The sequence below is a fragment of the Oncorhynchus gorbuscha genome, linkage group LG09 (assembly GCF_021184085.1).
Source record: "Oncorhynchus gorbuscha isolate QuinsamMale2020 ecotype Even-year linkage group LG09, OgorEven_v1.0, whole genome shotgun sequence".
NCBI classification, from domain to species: domain Eukaryota; kingdom Metazoa; phylum Chordata; class Actinopteri; order Salmoniformes; family Salmonidae; genus Oncorhynchus; species Oncorhynchus gorbuscha.
In genome coordinates, this window is record NC_060181.1 from 37,448,807 (window position 1) to 37,466,242 (window position 17,436).

General features: G+C 43.6%; 1 protein-coding gene across 2 annotated transcripts in view; it reads right to left on the reverse strand.

Annotated features, from left to right (window-relative positions):
- The window catches only part of LOC124043504 (ectonucleotide pyrophosphatase/phosphodiesterase family member 2-like), a 40,497-nt gene that overhangs the window by 6,983 nt on the left and 16,078 nt on the right, over window positions 1-17,436 (reverse strand). Inside the window, exons 19-24 of one of the 2 annotated variants that reach the window (XM_046362163.1) lie at window positions 11,447-11,492; window positions 11,073-11,129; window positions 9,982-10,121; window positions 9,162-9,303; window positions 8,851-8,928; window positions 7,645-7,777 (exon numbers count right to left, since the gene is read on the reverse strand). In XM_046362163.1, the coding sequence (XP_046218119.1) occupies window positions 7,645-7,777; window positions 8,851-8,928; window positions 9,162-9,303; window positions 9,982-10,121; window positions 11,073-11,129; window positions 11,447-11,492 (596 nt within the window). The remainder of the gene's footprint in view (window positions 1-7,644; window positions 7,778-8,850; window positions 8,929-9,161; window positions 9,304-9,981; window positions 10,122-11,072; window positions 11,130-11,446; window positions 11,493-17,436) is intronic. The other variant, XM_046362164.1, reaches the window with a different exon arrangement.

Here is a 17,436-nt window from a genome sequence, read left to right on the forward strand (position 1 = left end):
AAGTCTAGACTTGAATCCCATTGAAAATCTTTGGAAAGACTTGAAGATTGTTGTTCACAGCCGCTCCCCATCTAACTTAACAGAGCTTGAGAAAATCTACAGGGAAGAAATCCTGATGTGCAAAGCTGATACAGACATATCCAAGATGACTCAAAGCTGTAATCTCCGCCCAAAGTTGCTTCTACAAAGTATGGACTCAGGGGTGTGAATAGTTATGCAAATAAGATATTTCTGTATTCCATTTTCAATAAATTTGCAAACATTTCTAAAAACATGCTTTCACTTTGTCATTATGAAATATTGTGTGTAGATGGATGAACAAAAAAACTATTTAATCCATTTTGAATTCAAGCTGTAACACAAGAAAATGTGGATTAAGTCAAGGGGTATGAATACTTTCTAAAGGCACTGTGCATGTTTAATGTATAGTGGATGCATTTGTCTTGTTTTGAACTTATTGGATTATTTCGTATTGGTATTGTATTGATATTGTATTACTCCACTTTAGGAGCTACAAACACAAGCATTTCACTGCACCTGCTGTAGCATCTGCTAATCTGTGTACCCGAACAATAAACTTTCAGATCATTTGATTTGTTACATACAGTAAATTTCTGATCTTGATTTGTATTTTTGAATCAAAATATCATCATTATACTTTTTATGTTTCTAATTTACAGACATTTTCAAAATCTGTGCTAGACAAACCAGTTTACATGTAAAATGTCACACCCTGGTCTGTTTCACCTGTCTTTGTGATTGTCTCCACCCCCTCCAGATGTCGCCCATCTTCCCCATTATCCCCTGTGTATTTATACCTGTGTTCTCTGTAATAGTACAATATATCAAAAGTAATGTGAGCTTTGAATTGTGACAGGTAATTACTTTATAAGAACATGTATTGCCATCTTAAAAGGTATTTCTAGATGAAACAATGATCACATTTGGTGACTGTATGATTTTGTGTGTTATACTTGTACTGTTCAGAGTTTTGAAACAACTGCCTTTTTAATTATAACTTTTAGTTTTGTACTAAGAGTTGTAAAAATGTACCACATGAAAATTGCACCAAAGCGATAAAAAAACTGTTGTAAATAAACAGCATGCCAGTTACAATTTCCTTGAACCAGAATGAGGCTCTCTCCTCACTATATTGTTAATTAACTAAGGAATTACCATCTTCAGACAATCTGCAGATAATTGATGTCTGGAGCTCAGTAGTAAAAGTTTGCAAATCAGGGAGCCAGATGAAGGCTTGCTTACCAAAAAGAGATGTTAAAAAAGAGCCGTTTGTTCGCGAAAGACTCATCACTACTGGCTACACACGGAGTAATAGAAAAACGCCCGTGCCACACAAACAGGAAGGGGAAATATTGCTGGAAATTGATTAGCAAATATTATGTTAGGTTTGGCTTTTTAAGCCAATGTCACGGCCGTCAAAAGAAGTGGACCAAAGCGCAGCGTGGTGAGCGTACATTTTCCTTTATTATGGAATGACGCCAACAAAACAAGAAACAAGATCAACAACCGTGAAGCTTACGAGGGCTAAGTACCACTAACACAAGTAAACTTCTCACAAATAACAAAGGGGAAAAGGCTGTATAAGTATGATTCCCAATCAGAGACAACGATAGACAGCTGTCCATAATTGAGAACCATACCCCGAACCATACCCCGCCAAAACATATAACTAAAGAACATAGAATATAGGCTATTCAACTCCGACACTGAAGGAGATGACTTCAGTGGTTTCAGTGCACAGGAGGAGGAAGATAGTGACCAATGACTTTCTTGGTAGGCTACTGTTTACTGCTATTTTTTTTTTTACAAGCAGTGTTTCGTTAAAGCCTATTTATTTTTGTTACAAGCCGTGTTTCGTTAATTTCTTTCAATGTACCGGTAGGCACCTGCGGCTTAGAGACATGTGTGGCTTATTTATGTACAAAATACATATTTTTTTATAATTCAGCGGGTGCGGCTTATATTCATGTGCGCTTAATAGTCCAGAAATTACGGTACTTTCATGATTGTTTGGTGGCTACTCATAGGTCTGCAAGCTACTGGTAGCTCGCAATCGACCTGTTGGAGACCCTTGATTAATTATGTATTTCGGGCTCCTGAGTGGCACAGTGGTCTGAGGCACTGCATCTCAGTGTCGCTACAGACCCTGGTTTGATTCCAGGCTGTATCACAACTGGCCGTGATTGGGAGTCCCATAGGGCGGTGCACAATTTGCTCCGCATCGTCCGGATTAGGGTTTGGCCGGGGTACGCTGTCATTGTAAATAAGAATTTGTTATTAATTGACTTGCCTAGTTATGTAAAGGTTAAATAAAAATTATTTAAAAAACAAACAAATCAATCCAGATTACTCCATTGGAACAGCCATAACCATATGAACATAAAAATACAATAACACAAAACAAGATCCCCTTTGAGGCATCTTACAAACCTGAGTGAAAGGGCAACATCTTGACCTGTCACTAAGGCTGGGAATTGCCAGTGTCCTCACAACATGATATTATCACAATACTTAGGTGCCAATATTATCTGTATTGCAATTCTCACAATACTATATGAACACTCACCCATAAAAGGATTGATTTCTGACCTCAGCAGTACCAACCTTAACTACGCCATTAGAGGGAAAACAGTAGAAATCGCGAAAAATGCTCTCCAAAATCAACCATCGGGCGCAGGCCTTGTAAAGGGTCTCTCCAGTTTAGCCCTGATGTTTTGCCATCTGAGATTGGCATCGGTCCAATACTGCAGTGCACAGCTGAAGCACGAGCAGGAAATGGTAGACAAAGGGACATGTGGAGAGAATCGGGAAACTAATAACAAAAGCAGAAAAGGGAAATATTATGCTAGCTGTAGAACTGCGGTTGAAAGCTGAACAATTAAATGTAATTGCAAAAACGTATGATGATGATCGAGCAAACTCTTCAGCAAAATCGTCTTCTACAGGAACAACTTGATTTAGCCAAAACTAAATACGACGATGTCCAAGCCAAAACTAGATTAATCTGACGAGTTATCTACAAACAGGAGCGCGCGGCTTGATAAAATGCATGCAGTTTTGTTGAACATTACTCAAAGTAACAATGTTCTACTCCAAATGCTGCAGACCAAAGACGATTAGTTAATGAACACAATGACTAAGTTGGATGACAAATCAGCATAACTCATTAAAGTCGCTGACCAAATGAATGATGAGAGCTCAGGTGATGAAGATGGAAATATTGATTTCTAAGGAAGTGGGGGAAATCTCATCACTGAATCTCTCGCTACTTACTCAAGACCTCTATCTGCAAACAATGACAGTTAAGTATGAGACCGAAGGGAGCAAGTGCTACACTCACATGTCCAAAATCTGCAATGAAGCAGAATACCACCCTTAGGTACCATCTTGAGGAATTCCAGAATGGGCACACACTACAGCTTGACTACCCAACCAAGCAACCGGAGCCCAGTACTCAAAGGAGTACTTTTTTCATCCCCACAGGATGAAGCCAACCCTCTTCGCCCACTTGGCGCGGAATGCCTTGACAAACTCGTCCAAAATTTTCCCACCTCGTTCCAGGTCAGCCAAACAACACAGAGAAATTCCTAGCTGACATAGAGGACGCATTGGATGGCTACCCGAATGCTACGGGTCATAACAGGCTTTACCAGTTGAAGCGAACGTTGAATAGACACGTGACAAAGTTCATTAGTCTACAACAGCAACAAATGCTAGATGACTACGCTAAACTTGCCACAGCTTTGAAATTAGAATTCAGTGGTTCTGCGACTCACAAACACAATAGCTCACTGGCTAACACTGTCAAATAAGCTCGTCATGAACACCCACAAGCTTACTATCATAGGCTTCATTCAGCTTACTTTGGCCTACTCACTGAAAGAGGAATGGAAGAGCTGTTACCATTCAAACAAACGCAACGCTAAGAGCCCTGACCAGGAGCACTAAATCCAGTTACAGGGTAAATTATCAGGTAATGACACACAAGAACGGTTTCTACCATGAAACCACGACTCCAATAACCACCGCGGTCGAAATAACTGTACAGTACGTCGCCATCGAAATGACTACCACTACAATGGACCTCGGTACGTAACTGCACCTAACCCACACAAAGTGTCAGAGCGCAAGGGTAACAAAGGGTTAAAGGACAATCAACACATAGACCAATGTCCTCTAGAAGTTCCGCTACGTGAAGAACTAAAGCGAGAAAATTTGGAGAAAAGGGTGAAAGATAAGTCACAAGAACTAGACGGGGAATTGCCGGACACCAGGTCCGCAGGAATTAACACCCTTAGCAAGGACGTTAAAAATCTAATTTCTCCCGCTCTCACGTGAGACCCTATCCAGGGCCTGCTCGCTCAAGAAACAACCCACAGGCTTTGTCTATAGACTTTGATACAAAGGCTGCAAAGAAAAAGGTCTAAAGCTTCGCTAAAGCCAAGCCCACTCAAAATCCGAAAAATCGATCTCCTTTCACCTTGAACTAAAACGGCAAATCATGTCGTTGCAGACGACCACTCCACTTTGTGGGGAATATGTCCACTAAAAGCCACTCTAAACGGCCATACGTGGAAACAGTCCTGGAGGACTGCTTAACTTGTCATGTGCTAATTGATTCGGACACGACAATATCGCTCATCTCTCAAACATTGTTCAATGATCTCAAAATGGCTTTGAAGCCAACTAAACGTGGGTTAAAAGTGGAACGATGCGACACTACACTTTGAGGTTTCACTCAGACTATCTTGCCTCTCACATTGAGAATCATGCTGAAACTACACTTCTAGGACGTATTGCTTGTTCGCTTGTATGTGACCATCCTCAAATCTGAACCCTGCTACAAGGAGCTGACTTGATGGAAAACCAACCATGGTCACAGTATCTTCTCCACTGCAATGCAGTCATCCATTTTTATTTTATTTGACCTTTATTTAACTAGGCAAGTCAGTTAAGAACAAATTCTTATTTTCAATGACGGCCTAGGAACAGTGGGTTAACTGCCTGTTCATACTTGGGCATCCTGTTTTCCACCTGAGTTTGTGGGATCTTGTTTGTGTGTAGTTGCTTTCTTCACTGCATATAGCTTTACGTTCATTTTATATTTTGTTGTTTTTTCATTTAAAATAAAAGTATAATGTATGCCTACCACGCTGCACCTTGGTCTCCTTCTAACAACGGATGTAACACATCATACAAACTGAGGCATCAGACTTTGTGAAAATGTATATTTGTGTCATTCTCAAAATGTTTGGCCACGACTGTACACTTCTCAATTTTGGGGTTTGCTTCTGAGTGTTGTATAAAATATATGATAAAATAAGAAACTATTTGTGAGAAGATGATGTTAGCCTTCTAAATGAGAGTATGGTTTTTTATATAAAGTTATAACTAGTCAGTGACCACACCCCGTGAGCATAGACATTTACATCAGCATCATGGAACGCCCCCTTTTCTACTCCAGAATAAAATGGCTTGTGACAAAATGTACATTTAGTCAAGATAACAGGGTCCCCACGTTGAAATAGCTACTACTTTAGACCAAAACGCCGGGTGATGCTGGTGTGTGAAGTGGTTTAAACTACAACTCTACAAAAGCACAAGACCAGAGAACATGGAGATCATCCCCACGCTGAAATGGTGAAGAAATCTACCAACTAAAGACCGATGATTCAGGCTGCAGCTGTTTAAATACTATAGTCTGGTAAATGCATCCGATTTAAGAACATTTTCGAATGGTATTCTGACGTATCCTCTCTAACAACCTACAACCACGAAAGACCTTGGAACTTCCGGAGAACGCAACCAGAGACTCTCTGATGAACTATTATCTAGCAGACGGACCAGCGATCACAGAAAAGGACAACAAAGGCATACACTCGCAAATATGTAAATTGCTATTTATTTTCTAATGAGCGGCTGTTAATGTTCAAAGTATTAGCATTTACATGAGTGTAGTTATGAACTGTAATACAGTGGGTCCACTCTGAGTTTCCCGCTCTTGATCTGTCCCCGTCCTTTTCCTTTGTCTACCAAGCTGTCATATCAGTTTCGTCCACTAGGGACTTTTCCATGTGTCATGTTAGTACCCATTGTATAACTAATTGTGTTTGTGTTTATGTAATTTGGGGATTGATTAGTTAGTTAGGAAATAAATAATAAAGCCAATTTGTATATCGCTGATTCATGATTTGATGCTAGGGTTCGTGCAAATATCCAAGAGTTTGCGATGTTCAGAAATTAGCCTGATGAGGTAACAATACACTAATAGAAGACTAATTGATAAGATAATAAAATATCTGAAGCGTTATATTCGGGAAAAAAAAAAAAACATTTTGCCGTGGTGCCCCAACTTCCTAGTTAATTACTATTCCGTGATTCATTGAATTATGGAATAATTACACATAGTGAATTGATTTGATAATATTACAGTCTTCACATTTAATGACAGCAAATGCTACAACACACCAATAAGAAGAAGAGACTTGCTTAGGCCAAGAAACACGAGCAATGGACATTGGACCGGTGGAAATCTGTGCTTTGGTCAAAATTTTAGATTTTTAGTTCCAACCGCCATGTCTTTGTGAGATGCAGAGTAGATGAACGGATGATCTCCGCATGTGTGGTTCCCACCATGAAGCATGGAGGAGGAGTTGTGACGGTGTGGGGTTGCTTTGCTGATGACACTGTCAGTTATTTATTTAGAATTCAAGGCACACTTAACCAGCATGGCTACCACAGCATTCTGCAGCAATACACCATCCCATCTGGTTATCACTTAGTGGGACTATCATATGTTTTTCAACAGGAAAATGACCCAACACACTGTGTAAGGGCCATTTGACCAAGAAGGAGAGTGATGACATCAGATGACCTGGCCACCACAATCACCCGACCTCAACCCAAATGAGATGGTTTGGGATGATTTGGTTGAGAGAATGCCAAGAGTGTGCAAAGCTGTCATCAAGGGAAAGTGACTTTATTAAATATTTTTATTTATTTAACCAGGCATGTCAGTTAAGAACAAATTCTTATTTACAATGACAGCCTAGGAAAAGTGGGCTGATTACCTTGTTCAGGGGTAGAACGACAGATTTTGACCTTGTCAGCTCAGGGACTTGATCTAGCAACCTTTCGGTTACTGGTCCAATGCTCTAACCACTAGGCTACCTACCACCCCAAATACTTTTAAGAATTTTAACACTATTCTATATTTGTTGTGTTATAGTTACTATTTCTAAAATGTAGAAATTGTAAAAATAAAGAAAAACCCTTGAATGAGTAGGTGTGTCCAAACGTTTGACTGGTACTGTTAATAAAGTGTAATTTTGGGATGTAAACTCAAAATTGAATACATTTCAACTCTATATCTGACATGGTACAGGTGTCTTCTTTTTTTAAGCCCATAGCCATGTGTGTGAGGTGTATACTTTTGTTTCAAAGAATCACTCTGTGTGACCCTGATTTAGCTCACTGCAGTAAAGTGAATCTACTGTAGATGTTTGACTGCCGACATTCTTCATGGGATTCAACATGTAAAATCGGTATGCACTCGGTTCGCAAATTACGTTCAGAGTCGCTAAGTGCTCTCGGCCAGCAAACGCTATTGTTCTGAGCTCTTACTCTTTGATCTTCACGGTGGTGTCCCGGAGGCCATCATAGTTGTTGTCAAAGATGGGACCGGTGACCACATTGATGCCGTTATTCTCCTCTGCGTAGCGCTTGAGAAGAGTCCCCTGGAGGTAGCTCCATATTTCTGCAGAGTTGAAGGGAAAAGAGAAAAAGGTACAAGCAAATGTGGTTTTGTTTTGGTACAGCAAAACAAATAACCAAAACAAATTCTAACATTGTCTGTAAAACACCTGTTGCATGAATGCATTTGGGACGTTATAAGTACTCATGAACTGAAATGAATTCTTATAGCCAGCCTTGAAAAATACTCTCTAGACTGCATCTGAGTATAGCGTTTTGTGTATACATGTTATTAATGTGGTCTTACACCATTTAAATTATAGCAGGGCACCTTTTAAGCATTTCAAAAGCCAAAGTATGGTTTAATTTTGATGCACATTCCTTCAAGAAGAAGTAAAAGTCATGCCCTGCTCTAAAAGTCCCCAGACAAGGGAACTGCTCTTCACATCCATCTCTACAATCATTCACCACACCAGGCTTCACTGAGGCTCTCTCTTTGTGTGTGTGTGTGCGTGTGTGTGCGTGTGTGCGTGTGTGTGTGTGTGTGTGTGTGTGTGTGTGTGTGTGTGTGTGTGTGTGTGTGTGTGTGTGTGTGTGTGTGTGTGTGTGTGTGTGTGTGTGTGTGTGTGTGTGTGTGTGTGTGTGTGTGTGCGTGCGTGCGTGCGTGTGCGTGTGTGTGCATGTGTGTGTGTGTGCAAGCCCGTGTGTGTGCGCGTGAGTGAGTGCGTGGGTTGGTACTGGATGTCTCTCTCCAGTGAGAGGACAATGGGTGTCAGCCTGTCCCTTCTCTCCCAGACCTGAGGTCATCAGACTAGCCTCCTTCCTCACTCCCCCTCCTACCTCTCCCTCCACACATTAGCATGGCCAGTCCAAGCAAAGATACAGCACAACACTCACAGAGGGCCACATGTACTATATACTATGTGATTGGTAACTGTAATAGCTTTGGAGGGAAGCATCTAACAGAGAAAAACAAATATTGAGCAACAAGGATCTCCTTAGGGAACCGATAACAACAACCTGCTTAACAAAACACAGTGGCAGATTTATAAAGCATTTGAACCAGCATTTTCAAATGGGTTGGAAATATACAAATAAAAATGTAATATGTGAAAATATAAATAAATTAATACTCACTTTTGAATGCAGGGTACATGGGAACGGTGTTTGTGATCAGTGATGCATCATATTTTGATTCAGGAGACAGGGCCAGCTCTAGCATAAAACATGTAAATATATACTTTAATTTACCTGCCATTTAGGCCTGGAAAAAATCTGCACACCCCCAAGACCAGGGTCATCTTCATTAGGTACCAAACTGAGTGAAACGGGAGATACTGTATGAACTTGTCCAATAACATACGTTTGTTTTTATTATGCATTGCAAAACTTTTTGCTTCAGTGTGCCTTAATGAACATGACCCAGGGTGGACTAGTGTGCAACTCACCTGGTGGATAGAGGAAGCCATAGGAGACGTCTGTATCCTGGCTGTAGGTGGTGCAGGCCTGGCTGTGTTCAGGAGGAACCCGCAGGTCTGCTCTCACACACTCACTCATTGGCTCAGGCTCAGGGAGGGGTGTGACTTCTTCCTGGAAGGGAACATGTTCTCATTGGTAACACATTGTGAAATCCCATCGTAAAATGAGATAGAAATGGCAAACACCCATTGTTTACAAACACCCAATACAGTGTTTCTGTATGTGATTGGGGCCATGTCATTAGTTGATTTGTGTGCTGTATCGTTTCTAAATCTGTATAGGGTTCTGTTAGGTTAGTGTTACGCAAGTCCCTATCCAGGCTCTCTCCCTCCAATAAATCAAAACCAGGCTCATTCTAATACAAAATGCAATTAACCAGTTGAGTCAAAGACCAAAATTACATTTACGATCTCCTAACAGGACTACTAATTGTTTTCATGCATGCTACTCACTGCACCCACTCAAGTAAACAGATACATTTCAAAAGAGCTTTGGAAAGATATGACCTAATACAATGTTTCCAAAATGGTGGCTCCAGACATACTGGTAGGTCCCTGAGTAAAGACTGGGCTGGGGCTGTAACAATTTTTGTGTGTCTATTCTATGGGTAACAAGAAAACTAGAATAGCCTTATGTGGGTCACAAGTTTTAAAAAAACATTCGGAAACCACTAATCAACTAATCAACATGACAGAGGTCTGAGGACAAACTCTCAAATCATATGGATCGAGTCATTAAATGACTTGAAGTCAGTTTCATTTGTTGTGTTCCATGTGATGAATATCCTACTTGTTTGGGCACTGTGAATGACGTCCATAGGGGCATGGAGAGCTCCTGGCTGTATCCACTGATGAAATCACTGTGGAGGAGGAGGCTGTATGTCGTTTGGAAAATAACCGCTGGTCGACCGAAGGGGAGGTGTGTGGCTTCTGTGGAAACACCAGTTAATCAAGCAAGGAGGGCAGTAGTAAACCTGGGTTCGAAATGAGTCACTTTGTATTTGAATTCTACAGTGTAGCACTCTTTTCATTTTCGTTATATTGTCTGAATATTGCATGTTTCATGCATACTACGATTTTCTGGTTGTTGTCATCTTTTAAATTACAGAATGTAAAAAATATGTTTTCACATGTAGACACTGATATGATGCTCGCGATAATAAATGCAGTTATCACATTAGCATTAGTATTAGTATCAGGGTTAGCATTAATATTATGGTTAGCATTAGCATTAGGGTTAGCATGAGCATTTGCATTAGTTAACGCATTCAAAACCATGGGGAAAATGTGTTGGAGTTGGCTAGAGACACTCAGGAGTGGAAAATGAACATGTGCGTACAATGTGTAAACGCTCTGCACTACGGGTTCTCGACAAGCTAAGCTGACTAAGGTGTTTCAAGAGGACGGTCACGTGTATTTGCGAGACAGAGGACGCAAGATCAATCCCTCTCAGCAGTGGACTTGTGAGTGAGGAAGCAAAGCTGTTAAGCAAGTAGCATGCCGCCGGTTAAAGTGGTGTTGTGAACCGGATCTGCAGTTGCACTCAGCTCAAAGGCTGGGGTTGCTGTGGACTGAGAGGAGCAAGTGTAACCACGTTGAGTTGATAAAGCTCACACCTCAGCTTGAAATACCCCCACCAGCGTCATGGATGTGATACAAGAGGGTGGTCACGTGTTTAGGATACAGAAGACATAAGATCAATCCCAGTTGCGGACGTGTGAGCGAGGAAGCAGAGCTGTTAAGCCACACAATGCCACCGGTTACATGTCAGGTGGTTGCTAAACTCTTAGTCACTCAGTAAAACGGGAATGTCGGAATATGAGTTTCAGATTAGTTAAAGGGATAGTTCACTCAAATTACAAAATGACGTAGTTTCCTTACCCTGTGAACAGTTTATGGACAAGGTAAGACAGCAATCCATGCTTTGGTTTTGTTTACCTGGACATTTGTGTCCAAAATCCAATGCAAGTCAATCTCCCCATATTAGCATTTTTCACGTTTCATGTCACACCTTGTCAAGAGAGACTAAGCCAGTTATAATACTTTGAATGCACCACTAACTGATACAATATTTCATAAAAACTGTTAGCCAGGAGATTCTGGAAGTTGATAAATAACCTGCTAACAAACTTTAAAATGGTTTTGATGATTCCACAACACCCTAGGTATGTGGAAAATAAGCTAAAACGTCAAAAAAGAGAACTATCACTTCAAGTAAACTGTAAACGACCACACTCTAAAAGATAGACACTTACCATCTGCTGCTGGGCTGAATCTCTGATTGTTCTCCTCTACTTTATTCTGTAACAGAAGACAGTGACCTTCAGGGCTCCTGAGTGGCACAGTGGTCTAAGGCACTGCATATCAGTGCAAGAAGTGTCACTACAGTTCCTGGTTCAAATCCAGGCTGTATCACATCTGGCAGTGATTGGGAGTCCAATTGGGCAGTGCACGTTTGGCTGGGGTAGGCCATCATTGTAAATAAGAATTTTGTCTTAACTGACTTGCCTAGTTAAATATATATTTAAAGGCCCAGTGCAGTTACAAATGTGATTTCCTTTGTTTTATAAACGCAGCAAAAAAATAAATGTCCTCTCACTGCCAACTGCAGCAAACTTAACATGTGTAAATATTTGTATGAACATAACAAGAATCAACAACTGAGACATAAACTGAACAATTTCCACAGACATGTGACTAACAGAAATGGAATACTGTGTCCCTGAACAAAGTGGGGGTCAAAATCAAAAGTAACGGGCAGTATCTGGTGTGGCCACCAGCTGCATTAAGTACTGCAGTGCATCTCCTCCTCATTAACTGCACCAGATTTGCCCGTTCTTGCTGTGAGATGTTACCACACTCTTCCACCAAGGCACCTACAAGTTCCCGGACATTTCTGGGGAGAATGGCCCTAGCCCTCACCCTGCAATCCAACAGGTCCCAGACGTGCTCAATGGGATTGAGATCCGGGCTCTTCGCTGGCCATGGCAGAACACTGAACGAGCAGTACAGAACGAGCAGTATGGCTGGTGGCATTGTCATGCTGGAGGGTCATGTCAGGATGTGCCTGCAGGAAGGGTACCAAATGAGGGAGGAGGATGTCTTCCCTGTAACGCACAGTGTTGGGATTGCCTGCAATGTCAACAAGCTCAGTCCGATGATGCTGTGACACACCGCCCCAGACCATGACATACCCCCCCACCTCCAAATCGATTCCGCTCCAGAGTACAGGCCTCGGTGTAACGCTCATTCCTTCGACGATAAACGTGAATCTGACCATCACCCCTAGTGAGACAAAACCGCGACTTGTCAGAGAAGAGCACTTTTTGCCAGTCCTGTCTGGCCCAGCAACGGTGGGATTGTGCCCATAGGCGACGTTGTTGCCGGTGATGTCTGTTGAGGACCTGCCTTACAACAGGCCTACAAGCCCTCAGTCCAGCCTCTCTCAGACTATTGCGGACAGCCTGAGCACCGATGGAGGGATTGTGCGTTCCTGGTGTAACTTGAGCAGTTGTTGTTGCCACCTTGTACCTGTCCCGCAGGTGTGATGTTCAGATGTACCGATCCTGTGCAGGTGTTGTTACACGTGGTCTGCCACTGCAAGAACAATCAGCTGTCCGTCCTGTCTCCCTCTAGCGTGTCTTAGGCGTCTCACAGTACGGACATTGTAATTTATTGCCCTGACCACATCTGCAGTCCTCATGCCTCCTTGCAGCATGCCTAAGGCATGGGACACTGGGCATCTTTCCTTTGGTGTTTTTCAGAGTCAGTATAAAGGCCTCAATAGTATCCTAGGTTTTCATAATGGTGACATTAATTGCCTTCCGTCTGTAAGCTGTTAGTGTCTTAACGACCGTTCCACAGGTGCATGTTCATTAATTGTTTATGGTACATTGAACAAACATGGGAAACCCTTTACAATGAAGATCTGTGAAGTTATTTGGATTTTTACGAATTATCTTTGAAAGACCGGGTCCTGAAAAAGAGACGTTTCCACACTATGAGGTTGGAATAATACTGTGAAATTGTGAAAATTATGATAATGCACTTTTAGTGCTGTTTAAAAAACACACCTGAAATTTCAGCCTGTTTTAGTGGGATGGAGTTTTGGCCTGCCTGGTGACATCACCAGGTGGTAAATTAGTTCATCAAATCAAATGTTATTTGTCACATGCGTAGGCCTTACCGTGAAATGCTTAACCAACAATGCAGTTCAAGAAATAGAGTTAAGGAAATATTTACAATATTGTCACGCCTTGGTCATTGTATCTTGTGTTTTTGTTATATGTTTGGGTAGGCCAGGGTGTGACATGGGTTTATGTCATGTTTTGTCTTATATTGTCTTGTCATTATGCTTTCCTTTCTGTTCGTTTCCCCCTGCTGGTCTTATTAGGTTCGTTCCCTTTTTCTATCCCTCTCTCTCCCCCTCCCTCTCTCTCCTCTCTCTATCGTTCCGTTCCTGCTCCCAGCTGTTCCTCATTCTCCTAACTCACTCATTTAGACTTTTCACACCTGTCCCCTATTTTGTCCTCTGATTAGAGTCCCTATTTCTCCCCTTGTTTTCCGCTTCTGTCCTTGTCGGATCCTTATATGATGTTCGCTGTGCTGTGTCATTGTCTCGCCCTGTCGTGTCTTGTCTCCTTCAGATGCTGCGTGTGAGCAGGTGTCTAAGTCTGCTACGGTCGGTGCCTTCCCGAGGCAACCTGCAGTCAATGGTCGAGTCTCCAGTCTGTCCTCGTCACTACGAGTGGATTTAAGTTTTTTCATGTTTTGTTTTCGTCTTTAATTGTCCAGGAGATTGCTTTTGCCTTTTATTGGAATAAAGACTCTGTTTTCGCCAAGTCGCTTTTGGGTCCTCATTCAACGGCATAACAGAAGGATCCGACCAAGAATGGACCCAGCGACTACGGATTCTCGTAACACTGCCGTCGAGATCCAGGGAGCTATGCTCGGCAGACACGAGCAGGAATTGTCTGCTGCTCGTCATGCCGTTGAGACCCTGGCCGCTCAGGTTTCCGACCTCTCTGGACAGTTCCAGAGTCTTCGTCTCGTGCCACCAGCTACTTCCTGGTCTGCCGAGTCTCCGGAACCTAGGGTTAATAACCCACCTTGTTACTCCGGGCAGCCCACTGAGTGCCGCTCCTTTCTCACCCAGTGTGATATTGTGTTCTCTCTCCAACCCAACACATACTCAAGAGAGAGAGCTCGGGTTGCTTACGTCATATCACTCCTTACTGGCCGGGCTCGAGAGTGTGGCACAGCTATCTGGGAGGCAAGGGCTGATTGTTCTAACAATTACCTGAACTTTAAAGAGGAGATGATACGGGTTTTTGATCGTTCAGTTTTTGGTAGGGAGGCTTCTAGGGCCCTGGCTTCCCTATGTCAAGGTGATCGATCCATAACGGATTACTCTATAGAGTTTCGCACGCTTGCTGCCTCTAGTGACTGGAACGAGCCGGCGCTGCTCGCTCGTTTTCTGGAGGGACTCCACGCAGAGGTTAAGGATGAGATTCTCTCCCGGGAGGTTCCTTCCAGTGTGGACTCTTTGATTGCACTCGCCATCCGCATAGAACGACGGGTAGATCTTCGTCACCGAGCTCGTGGAAGAGAGCTCGCGTTAACGGTGTTTCCCCTCTCCGCATCGCAACCATCTCCTTCCTCCGGCTCAGAGACTGAGCCCATGCAGCTGGGAGGTATTCGCATCTCGACTAAGGAGAGGGAACGGAGGATCACCAACCGCCTGTGCCTCTATTGCGGTATTGCTGGACATTTTGTTAATTCATGTCCAGTAAAAGAGAGCTCATCAGTAAGCGGAGGGCTACTGGTGAGCGCTACTACTCAGGTCTCTCCATCAAGATCCTGTACTACTATGTCGGTCCATCTACGCTGGACCGGTTCGGCTGCTTCATGCAGTGCCTTGATAGACTCTGGGGCTGAGGGTTGTTTTATGGACGAAGCATGGGCTCGGAAACATGACATTCCTCTCAGACAGTTAGGGAAGCCCACGCCCATGTTCGCCTTAGATGGTAGTCATCTCCCCAGTATCAGATATGAGACACTACCTTTAACCCTCACAGTATCTGGTAACCACAGTGAGACTATTTCCTTTTTGATTTTTCGTTCACCTTTTACACCTGTTGTTTTGGGTCATCCCTGGCTAGTATGTCATAATCCTTCTATTAATTGGTCTAGTAATTCTATCCTATCCTGGAACGTTTCTTGTCATGTGAAGTGTTTAATGTCTGCTATCCCTCCTGTTTCTTCTGTCCCCTCTTCTCAGGAGGAACCTGGTGATTTGACAGGAGTGCCGGAGGAATATCATGATCTGCGCACGGTCTTCAGTCGGTCCAGAGCCAACTCCCTTCCTCCTCACCGGTCGTATGATTGTAGTATTGATCTCCTTCCGGGGACCACTCCCCCTCGGGGTAGACTATACTCTCTGTCGGCTCCTGAACGTAAGGCTCTCGAGGATTATTTGTCTGTTTCTCTTGACGCCGGCACCGTAGTGCCTTCTTCCTCTCCTGCCGGGGCGGGGTTTTTTTTTGTTAAGAAGAAAGACGGTACTCTGCGCCCCTGCGTGGATTATCGAGGGCTGAATGACATAACGGTTAAGAATCGTTATCCGCTTCCCCTTATGTCATCAGCCTTCGAGATTCTGCAGGGAGCCAGGTTCTTTACTAAGTTGGACCTTCGTAATGCTTACCATCTCGTGCGCATCAGAGAGGGGGACGAGTGGAAAACGGCGTTTAACACTCCGTTAGGGCATTTTGAGTACCGGGTTCTGCCGTTTGGTCTCGCTAATGCTCCAGCTGTTTTTCAGGCATTAGTTAATGATGTACTGAGAGACATGCTGAACATCTTTGTTTTTGTCCACCTTGACGATATCCTGATTTTTTCACCGTCACTCGAGATTCATGTTCAGCACGTTCGACGTGTACTCCAGCGCCTTTTAGAGAATTGTCTCTACGTGAAGGCTGAGAAGTGCGCCTTTCATGTCTCCTCCGTCACATTTCTCGGTTCTGTTATTTCCGCTGAAGGCATTCAGATGGATCCCGCTAAGGTCCAGGCTGTCAGTGATTGGCCCGTTCCAAGGTCACGTGTCGAGTTGCAGCACTTTCTAGGTTTCGCTAATTTCTATCGGCGTTTCATTCGTAATTTCGGTCAAGTTGCTGCCCCTCTCACAGCTCTTACTTCTGTCAAGACGTGCTTTATGTGGTCCGGTTCCGCCCAGGGAGCTTTTGATCTCCTCAAGAAGCGTTTTACGTCCGCTCCTATCCTCGTTACTCCTGACGTCACTAAACAATTCATTGTCGAGGTTGACGCTTCAGAGGTGGGCGTGGGAGCCATTCTATCCCAGCGCTTCCAGTCTGACGATAAGGTTCATCCTTGCGCTTATTTTTCTCATCGCCTGTCGCCATCGGAACGCAACTATGATGTGGGTAACCGCGAACTGCTCGCCATCCGCTTAGCCCTAGGCGAATGGCGACAGTGGTTGGAGGGGGCGACCGTTCCTTTTGTCGTTTGGACTGACCATAAGAACCTTGAGTACATCCGTTCTGCCAAACGACTTAATGCACGTCAAGCTCGTTGGGCGTTGTTTTTCGCTCGTTTCGAGTTTGTGATTTCTTATCGCCCGGGTAATAAGAACACCAAGCCTGATGCCTTATCCCGTCTCTTTAGTTCTTCTGTGGCTTCTACTGATCCCGAGGGGATTCTTCCTTATGGGCGTGTTGTCGGGTTGACAGTCTGGGGAATTGAGAGACAGGTTAAGCAAGCACTCACTCACACTGCGTCGCCGCGCGCTTGTCCTAGTAACCTTCTTTTCGTTCCTGTTTCTACTCGTCTGGCTGTTCTTCAGTGGGCTCACTCTGCCAAGTTAGCTGGCCATCCCGGCGTTCGAGGTACTCTTGCTTCTATTCGCCAGCGCTTTTGGTGGCCTACTCAGGAGCGTGACACGCGCCGTTTCGTGGCTGCTTGTTCGGACTGCGCGCAGACTAAGTCAGGTAACTCTCCTCCTGCCGGTCGTCTCAGACCGCTTCCCATTCCTTCTCGACCATGGTCTCACATCGCCTTAGACTTCATTACCGGTCTGCCTTCGTCTGCGGGGAAGACTGTGATTCTTACGGTTGTCGATAGGTTCTCTAAAGCGGCACATTTCATTCCCCTCGCTAAGCTTCCTTCCGCTAAGGAGACGGCACAAATCATCATCGAGAATGTGTTCAGAATTCATGGCCTCCCGTTAGAC